Genomic DNA, 10,081 nt, shown 5'->3' with positions numbered 1-10,081 from the left:
TAAGACGTACCATTAGAATACCATCCATCTCCACCAAAGATTGGCTACGTACCACAACTAAAAATTTAAAGCATTTGTAACAATGGCCACCATCGCCATTCGCCAGGTCTCTTATATATTGTCATTATTGCTCTCTTCAGTCTCATTAGCCAAGGTAAAGTAGCATAGTGCATTCCTTCACTTACACTTTTGCTCCGAGCATATGCAATATCTCTCATATTAGCTAGTCATGTAATCAGTACAGTGATACGTAGGTTCTTTCAAATTTTTTTGTTATTGGAAGGGATCGAGCTTTAAATCTATCTTAATCTGGGCTCATTGCAGGATTATGCGATATTTGCGCTAATAACAACATTAAGATCGTTACTACCGAAAGCGGAAAGGTGTTTCAAGGCAAACCCGAATGGAACGTGGTGGTGACCAACACCTGCAACTCTGCAAGTGTGCTCAAGCCAATATAAAAGTGACCTGCAAGGCATTTCAGAATGTAGAGCCAGTGAGTCCTTCAGTACTGTCGCAGCAAGATGTTATCACTTATCTAGTACTCATCAAGGGCGCCTCCTTAGCATCTGATGAAGTTCTCCTACGCTTGGGATTTTGCTTTACATATATATCCTGCTAGCTCTGTTTCTATTCCTTGTTAATCATGATCAGAATCAAGGGTCTTAATCAAGCGTTTAGAGCTTTCAAAAGTGATTATTGGAGTTGAAATCTGAATTTTTCTTTCATTGTAACACGTACATGCAGAAATTCCACAATTCCAGAGTTGAAGAATAATAATTTGGTAATTTTATAATACTAATTATATTTTGAATTATTGCAGGTTCACCATGAGTTCAAAATTTAAATTGTAAAAAAATAAATTAATTAATGCTTAAAAGAAATTAATTTGTTTCTATATTTAACTCAAGCAGACAAAATGGACATGAAAATATAATGACAAAAGTCAATGGACCTAGATTGATAATAAAATTAAGGGAAATGATATAAAAGGTTATATTAGAGTTTGAAATGATAAAAAGATCACCTAGTTTCCCACTTGATAAAATGGTCTATTATAAATTGTTAATAATATTAATTTAGTCCTTATGAATAATGAGGTAATGTTAAGAAAGGTTAGTTTTCCATTTTTTTGATACCGATTCTACCCTTAAAGCTTTTTTTTTTTTTTTTGAGAGAGCCCTTAAAGCCTGATACACGTTTATAACTTTATATTGAAGAATCACATAGCTCAAATCTTCTTCGTTTTGATCAGAAATCTCAAATAGAGCTCCGATTAGAAATCCAAAAGATAGAAGACGATTATCTGATCAAAACCTAAAACCTTGGTTCGATTTTGATCGGAACTATTTTTTATCCCAACTCTCTCTGTCTCTCTCTCTCTCCAATGGCATGCTTCTTCTTCTTCTCTGTTTCTCTGCCCTCGCTTCGCATCCAGAGCAAGACGATGTTGTTTGGATTTGAAATCGATTTCGAACTTGGAAATGTTGAAAATGGAGCACGCGGTCGTTCCCCTGAGGAGGTGCTGGAGCACGTGTTCTCGTTCCTGCAGTCGGACGGCGACCGAAGCTCGACCTCGCTGGTGTGCAAGTGGGGGTAGATTATCGAGCGGTGATCTGAAAATTCAGAGCTTTGGTTTTTGCATTATCGGTAATTTGTGAGTGCTTCTTATCCTTTCTTCAATCGCATCGAAAATTTTTGTTTTCGTTTTTACTATTCTCGTTGTTCCTTCGTGTTTTGTATGATTATTGGTAACTTCTCTGTGAAAGAGGAAAATGAAGCAACATGTTTGATCTGGAAGAATTTGTCTAGATGATTTAGCGTCATGCGATTTTCTTTGGTTTGAGTAGTTTTGAATCATGAACACTTCGATGAAGCAATCCGATGAAGAATATGGCCGGAGGTTGTAGGAATTTCAGGCCGAATTAATTAATTAGGCATAGATTTTTGTGCAGATAAGGTGTTTGATGAGATGCTTGTGAGAAAAAGTAGTGACCGTGATTGTAGATTGACTCTGTTTTTCAGTTTCTGATTGTGTTTGTTTTGGTTTGGTGAAGGTTAGTTACCTTCAGTATGATAATACTATGCTGGAGAACAAGCAAAAAGAGCTGAAGGGATACATATATAGCTTACTTCAGTCTGTGGAAACTTCCGTGAATGCTTATGAGGTTTGTGTTTGTGTTTGGGTGCCGATTATTAATGCCTGTCAGTTTATGTATGTAGTTCAGGAACTTAATGTGTGAAGTGTATGTAAACCCTAGGCTATTGTAGACATAATGTAGGAGCCATATACTTTTGGAAGGAATAAAGTTCAAACAAATGCTCAATGGCCATGAATGTGGGAGCCAATCACAAAGCTGTTCATCATGAAGATGGCAAAAAGATAACCAGGTTTGGATATGATATTATACGTTGAGATCTCTCTTTTGCATTCCTAACAAACCCAGTCTTTCACATTTATTTGTAATGCTTCTAACTGATGCGCTATTTTAAAAGAAGGAATGACTTGGAGAGTATGACCATAGTTCAATGTGATGCTTTACTGGTTTTCTGAAACCTGTGGTTTGTGTTTTTGTACACTGTCTTCTAATTGTTGAGTTATTTAAGCAACTTGAAGCCTCCTATATGAATTTCAAAACTTGGTTTGCAGATGGGCATGAAGGAAGATAACAATGAAGTCACTTTGAAGACGAGGATTTTATCTCTTGAGCTTCTGCAGGTTATATTAAAGATTATTTGTGATTTTAAGTGCATGCTTTTATGGATAGATGCTTACATACAAAGTAGCTAATACTGTTAAATAACTTGAAAGTTTTATTTAAAAGTAATTTCTTGAACTTATTAAGTATGAGCTTCCTCTTTCTAAGACTATGGATGTAGAAAGGAAGATATGTATAATCCATGAAGAGACTTCCTATTCATTGACTTATATAAGGAGCTTTCCTTTCACTTATTTTCAGTGTTTTTTGAATAATATGATTTATTACTTGGTCTTTCAGGGTTTGTTGGAAGGAGTTGGTCATCCATTTACTAGGAACTTCCATTTTATTGATTCACTGAAAGCATACCTATCAATCTATCATATGCTTTGTTGCTAGCTTCAATTTCGCCGTCCCCTATCATATTACAGGTTTACATATATTCTTTATCGGATTTAGGTAGAATATTCTATGAGATTTTTGCCTCTGATCATTAGTTTCCTTCCTGCAGTATGCAACTAGAATTTTGTTGCGGTTCAGAGAAAGTTTCAAGGTGAGTCTATGATCTATACAAATAGTTACAAAAATTACCTTGACATACTATGTTCTTTACGCCAACAATTTTTATTCAAGGTGAAATATGCATCTTCTTTCCTTTGATAGTTCTCCGGTCCCTGGATGGCTTGGATTTACCCATGAACCAAAAAAATGAGTGTCCTTAGGTATTGCCTTTTCTGGTTATCACATTGCTAGTATCTTGAACATGTCACTCTCAATTTTCACATGGCTAATGTGATCACTATGATTTTGAATTTCTTTTTCTGGTCGTCTAATGAGGTGCGGGATTGCAGGATGGTTGAAAAGGTTTGCAAGGATCATCAGATGCTTGTTGACATATTTGTGAACTATGACTGCGATCTTGAGGCACTGAACTTGTTTGAGCGGATGGTATAATTTACCTACTGTTTCCCAATGATGTTCTTCATACTTTCCAAATATGGTATTCTTGTACATCTAATACTGCAAGGTATTCTGACTCTTCATTTGGTTACAACTCTATCCAGAATATCTCAAGGGATGCAAAATGCAGATCCAATATGGCTGTTGCGTCCCAGACTACTTCAATAAATGGTTCGTCTCTTCTGGTAAGTTTAACGATTTACTCCTTCTCAGTATTGGCTAGTTCATCATATGCTTTCTTGTTGCTATATATTCATTGATGGTAGCACAGGTTGCTGGATGACCTCTTTTTCCTTGACCTTGCCAGTGTCTTGTGAATGTGCTTAAATCACTCGTAGATTGGGAAAAGTCATGTGGAGAATCAGATAGAATAAAAACATTCAGTCTTTGGAAGGAGATGCTTCAACTAAAGAGTGTTGATGTGAAAAGCAGGCAAGATGCAACCATTAACTTTGAGAAGGCAAAAGCTCATAAGTCTACAGTGGAATCTGCCATATTTGAGGTGGAATAAAGTGATGTTGTATTACTAATACTTTTGTATCTCAAGTGCATTTTTATAAATGGAATAAAGAGAGAAAACACCATAATTTTGTTGGTGGTTATATACTTTTTTGTTTGACGTACAATGAATGTAATGCAGTTGTTAGAACATATGTCTTACAGTATTTGTCCAACTTTATGTGAGAAATTCTTAGAAGAGGTTCATAGTCTGATGGTTAGACAATACAACAAGTTATTAGTCTGATGACTAATAACTTCACTGGCCAGTGAATTGGTCAGTGACATGTGTATAACAGTGACATGGTAAGTGACGCATTTCACATAACTAATGTGACATAGATATAACAGTGACATGGTAAGTGACAGTGATTTTGAGAGTTACATGATTACTGACATGGTCAGTAACTTGGCCAGTGGCATGACCAGTAACTTGGTCAGGAATTGACAGTTACATGGTCAGTGACGTATATAACAATGACATGGTAAGTGACATGGTCAGTGACTTTGTCAGTAACTTGACCAATGACATAGCCATTGACATGGCCAGTAACCTGACCAAGAATTAACAGCGACATGGTCAATGACTTTGCCCGTGACTTGAGGTTAACAATGACTTTGCCAAGGGTTTACAGTGACATAGTAAGTGACATGCAACTTTGCAAATGACTTGAGGTTAACAGTGACTTGACCATGTAACTGATCATGTAACTGACCATGTATGTAACTGATCATGTAACTTTCCATGTAACTGAACATGTAACTGACCATGTCACTTACAATGTATGTAACTGACCAAGTAATTGAACATGTAACTGATCATGTCATTGACTTTGTCATTGACATGAGCAGTGACTTCGCCGGTGACTTGAGCTTAACAGTGACTTAGACAACGATTGACAGTGACATGGCCAATGACATAGCCAATAACTTGGGCAGTGACCTCACTAACAGTGACTTGGTAAGTGACAGTGATTTTGAGAGTTACATGATTACTGACATGGTCAGTGACATGACCAGTAACTTGGTCAGGAATTGACAGTGACATGGTCAGTGACGTGTATAACAATGACATGTCAGTGACTTTGTCAGTAACCTGACCAAGAATTAACAGCGACATGGTTAATGACTTTGCCCGTGACTTAAGGTTAACAATGACTTTGCCAAGAGTTTACAGTGACATGCAACTTGGCCAGTGACTTTATCAGTGACTTGGCCGGGGATTGCCATTCACATAATTAGTGACATGTTCATGACTATGACATGGCCAGTGACATAACTTGGCCAATGACTTGAGATTAACAGTGACTTGACCATGTAACTGATCATGTAACTGACCATGTAACTTACCATGTATGTAACTGACCATGTCACTTACAATGTATGTAATTGACCAAGTAATTGAAATGTAACTGATCATGTCACTGACTTTGTCATTGGTTCAATTCTTGCTCCTCACCCAGATTCCTCTCGAGGAGATTTCTACTCACCAAGATTCACCTCGAGAGGATTATTCCTCACCCATATTAGTTTTGAGGTGATTTCTCCTCACACCCATAGTAGCCTTGAGAGGATTTCTTCTCACACATATTCGTCTTTAGGGAATTACTTTACTCCTTACCCAAATTTTCTTTAAGAGGATATCTCCTCACCCATATTAGCTTTGAGAGGATTTATTCTCACACATATTAGCCTTTAGGGAATTACTTTACTCTTTAACCAAATTTTCTTTAAGGGGATATCTCCTCACCCAGATTTCCATTGAGAAGATTACTTCTCACCCATATTAGCCTTGAGAGGATTTCTTCTCACACAAATTAGCTTTTAGGGAATTATTTTACTCCTCACCCAAATTTTCCTTGAGGGGATATCTCATCATTTAGATTTTCCTTAAGGAGATTACTCCTCACTCATATTGGTCTTGAGGGGATATCTCCTCATCAAGATTTCCCTTGAGGAGATTACTATGAATAAATGCAACATGACTTGGCTAGTAACTTGGTCAGTGACAAGTGTATAACAGTGACATGGTCAATGATGCAATGTGACTTGGCCAGTGACTTGGTCAGTGACTTGTATTGCAGTGAAATGCAATGTGACCTGACCAGTACGTGACATGAATATAACAATAACTTGACAAGTGATATGCAATTGCCAATGACATGTTCAGTGACTTGTCTACTGACTTGTGATCAACCTTGGACATGGTCAGTGACATTGACTTGTTGAATTCAAAAGATGCCGAAAATTAGAATGTGTTGTAAAAGATCTATAAAAATAATGTTTTATTAAGGAAAAAACATAACAGTGACATCATAAAAAGATACAAAAAGCTAATTTATTTAATAAACTGGAGTTTACAATTCACCAGTGACTTGCATCCTAAGCCCTAGGCAAATTTCTAAAACTCTAAATCTGCAGAGATCCAATTGTGCCTATGTTCCGCAAATATCTTGATTATATGAGCTTTATATTGCAAAATATCCTTGCTGAGTTTCTTCTGAATCCCCTCCTCTTTCGAAAGTTTCTCCATGTAGTTCACCTCTGTCTTGGAAAAATCAAGTGCCGGTTGTGATATTTCAAGCCCTTCCTTTCGAACAATGGACACATACCTAGAAGTGTTGTAGAAGAAGAACAATATAGAGTTTGAGCAACAGAGTTTTACAGTAGTTCAAATGCAAGCAAGCATCCTAACTTTGCTTATTGGAAATGCAGCTACAGTACCGTTGAGGATTGAAATTGTCAACTCCAAGGTCCTCATCCCGTAGAAGAATGCGACTATATTGATCAACTATATCAGGATGTAAGAAACGCTTTGCGAACCACCTAGGCATCAAGAAAGCTATCACTCAGAAATGCATCTAAAATAAGCCAACTTCTAATACAAATGAAATGATTGAAGGCATGAAGATAAGTCCTGTGTACCATTTTGTTTGATTGACTACAGACACATAAATGACAAGATCATTCCATTGAAATTGCTTCCACTCATCAACGTTACCATCATAATGAAAAAGCATCACAACAAAACCACTTGACAAAAACTGCATTACGGTGTATAAGATCAAACACAAAGCCAATTCAATAGAATGTCAATGCAATATAATCTATTAAATATCACATTCCAACTATGAAAAAGGCATGAAACATCAAATAACATAATTATAAAAATTTCAAATCAGCAACAGTTTAACAATTCAGTAGTTCAAGAACTTGGAAACTTTGAAACATTCTTTATGAGTTTTCATGCCAAAGCCAATGAGTCTAGAAGAAAACAAAAATTAGAAGTGGATCGAGATTGGATTAATATTTTGAAGAGATTGAGAGAGTCGGAGCCTTTACTAAATTTGGGAGATTGGAGGGATTGGAATCGAAGAGCCAATGGATCTGCATGAGGCATTTTTTGTGAGAGAGGAGTTGGTTTCTTTATCTTCATATTACTTAAATATCTTCTAGCCTAGATGATCCTACTTGGTGATCAATAGCTAATGCAAGTCCAAAAGGCAATCATAAATGTAAATAGATTTCTGTATCCAATTGACATACAGTAAATATTTCAAAAAACTGCAAAAATTTCTGCCTTTATTGAGTACCTATCTCAATAATTGGTCAAAAATCAGATATCAACTATGTCTTTAGCTCATTTCTACATTAGATGGATGTATAAAGTGATATACATATATATAACAATATAATTGGCAAGAGGAAAAAATAATTACTTACCAGGAAAACAGAATCCCTAGCAGCAAGAGCAGCTATATCAGCACAAGAAACAAACCCTCCCACATTTGCTATGAGCTAGCTCACGGAGGTCATTGATGATTTCGAAGGCCGTGGCCCTCAAACTCAGGTTTGGAGGTGCCTCCTGCTCACTTGGACCACTCGCTGATCCATCAAGCAAAACTGACCCATCACATCCCTGCAATATCAATATTTATTCAATTTGACATGTACGCATTATATATCGGTCTCAACGCTCCCAATCAAAAGTCTCACCAATTCTTTTTTTAAAAGGTAGGACTAAAATTAACTCAGTGACTGACATAAACCATCTGATTATGTGCAACCCAGTGCTACTGAAAATGGCAAAGTGCAACTTCAAAACAAAAGAATCGGAATGCCCAAAAACTAACACGATCAAACCAGTTTCCGGCAACAATTACAGTTCAAATTTTACTTCAACAATTAAACATGGGCTTACCTTGATGGTGAGGTCGAGAGGGAGAGCCCAGGAGATGGAGTTGTGCTTGGAGGCTTGTCGTCTCGCCGAGCTCTTACCGGCCTCGAGGAGCACCGATCCCAACTGCAGGGTGCGATCAATGAGCTTGATTTGATCGGTGTCGGAGTCACGGAGTCGAGGATCCACTCGAAGGAGAGATCGATGGTGAAGGGCGGCGAGTCGGAGAAGTCGAGGAAGGTCTTAAGGAGTCGCGGTCAAGGAGGTTGGGATGGTAAGGGTTTGTGGAGAGAGAGAGATTTTGGTAAAGGGTTGAATCTGAACGGATAACATATTAACGGAAGGGAGGGAGCGAGAGCCAGCAGTGGCAGTTTTTGTAATTAAGTTTAACTTTAGTGGTAGGTTGTTAATAGGTGACCTTAATTATCAGAGGGACATTTGTGGTGTCTGGATTATCATAAAGTACTTTAAAATGACCTCTTTTATCATTGTCCCATAAAATTACTTATGAACTGCATCCATTATGATTGAAATGAAATTAGACTTATATTAAAAAACCTCAATAAATAATGGTTTAACCAAGAAATGTATACTAATTCTTTTCTTTCCTCGTATTCATTTTGCATCAATATATAGGTTGTGGGCCTCACCATTAATAATCATTGAATATATGCATGCTTTAATTTTTACATGTTAGTAATTCAATTTTGGGTAGGGTCTTTCTAAATGTACCCAGCAAATTTCTATGTAGACCCAGTAAATTTTTTACTTTCAGTCAAAAAATAGAATTTGTAATTACACCCAGCTGTTTTAGAATGAGAGAATTTGAGAGAGATTGATGAGAGAATTGTGTATTTCATTATTGAGAATAGGAGCCCTATATATAGGGATTACAAAGTACATGTTCTAATGATATAAGGAAAACTATTCCGAATAGGACTAGGAATTCTATAACATTCTCTCCTATTACAATCATGGAACTACTCCTAGTTTGATAAGGCACACAAAGTCGATTTCCTTCAACACTCCCCCTTGTGCCGCTCAAACTTGGTGGTGACGCTTCATCCGTTGCCTCGTTAAAAACCTTGCTCGAGTGAAAAACCATGTGGGACAAAAACATGCTCGAGGAGGAGAAAAAGAGTACAACACGTCCTTCACTCTTCGAGATCGAACATGTAGACATCATAACTCCACCTGAAGTCGATATCTCCCCCTGATTGCTACAATCGTGGGAATTCGGATAACTTTCTCAATCCGATGCTCTTCACATGTTTCTCGAAGGTGGATTTAGGTAACGACTTAGTAAATAAGTCCGCTACATTATCCTCTGATCGGATTTGATTTACTTCAATCTTTAGAAGCGATTGTTGTTGCTGATTATAAAAGAACTTAGGCGATATATGCTTGGTGTTGTCGCCCTTGATGAAACCTAACTTCATTTGCTCAATACAAGCTGCATTATCTTCATAAATACATGTAGGTTCATACGTGGTAGACTTCAAACCACAACTTCCTTGAATATGTCTAATTACAGACCTTAACCATATACATTCACGTACGGCTTCATGTAGAGCAATAATCTCTGCATGATTTGAGGAAGTAGCAACAATGGTCTGTTTTGTAGACCTCCAAGATATCGCAGTGCTTCCCATGGTAAAGACATAACCCGTTTGGGAGCGACCTTTGTGAGAGTCAGAGAGATACCCTGCATCAGCAAAACCCATCAAAACATCATTGTCGTTTTGAT

The 10,081-nt window shown here is 37.2% G+C and overlaps 1 protein-coding gene and 2 long non-coding RNA genes across 3 annotated transcripts; 2 read left to right on the top strand and 1 right to left on the bottom strand.

Annotated features, from left to right (window-relative positions):
- The first annotated feature begins 2,232 nt into the window (after positions 1-2,232).
- On the top strand, positions 2,233-3,184 carry LOC133735771 (uncharacterized). Its single transcript, XR_009859258.1, has 3 exons — positions 2,233-2,391; positions 2,651-2,719; positions 3,000-3,184. It is a non-coding gene; the product is annotated as an uncharacterized LOC133735771 (long non-coding RNA).
- Positions 3,185-3,335: 151 nt separating this feature from the next.
- LOC133735770 (brefeldin A-inhibited guanine nucleotide-exchange protein 5-like) lies at positions 3,336-4,312 on the top strand. Its single transcript, XM_062163208.1, has 4 exons — positions 3,336-3,421; positions 3,551-3,647; positions 3,764-3,844; positions 3,967-4,312. The coding sequence occupies exons 1-4, from the start codon at positions 3,408-3,410 to the stop codon at positions 4,168-4,170; spliced, it is 396 nt and encodes a 131-aa protein (XP_062019192.1). The 5' UTR covers positions 3,336-3,407; the 3' UTR covers positions 4,171-4,312.
- Positions 4,313-6,427: 2,115 nt separating this feature from the next.
- On the bottom strand, positions 6,428-8,840 carry LOC133739784 (uncharacterized). The gene is made up of 5 exons (XR_009860820.1): positions 8,359-8,840; positions 7,881-8,076; positions 7,083-7,201; positions 6,882-6,983; positions 6,428-6,769 (listed from the first exon to the last, which is right to left on the bottom strand). It is a non-coding gene; the product is annotated as an uncharacterized LOC133739784 (long non-coding RNA).
- Between the last annotated feature and the right edge of the window lie 1,241 nt (positions 8,841-10,081).

Source organism: Rosa rugosa, chromosome 3 (genome assembly GCF_958449725.1).
Source record: "Rosa rugosa chromosome 3, drRosRugo1.1, whole genome shotgun sequence".
NCBI classification, from domain to species: domain Eukaryota; kingdom Viridiplantae; phylum Streptophyta; class Magnoliopsida; order Rosales; family Rosaceae; genus Rosa; species Rosa rugosa.
The sequence above is the reverse complement of the archived record's forward strand: the minus strand, read 5'-3'. Positions and strand labels throughout refer to the sequence as shown.

Excerpts from the sequence above, each read along its gene's own strand:
- LOC133735770 (XM_062163208.1), top strand. Across the intron at positions 3,648-3,763 it reads TGAACTTGTTTGAGCGGATG|AATATCTCAAGGGATGCAAA; the intron begins GTATAATTTACC and ends AACTCTATCCAG. Across the intron at positions 3,845-3,966 it reads TAAATGGTTCGTCTCTTCTG|TGTCTTGTGAATGTGCTTAA; the intron begins GTAAGTTTAACG and ends TGACCTTGCCAG.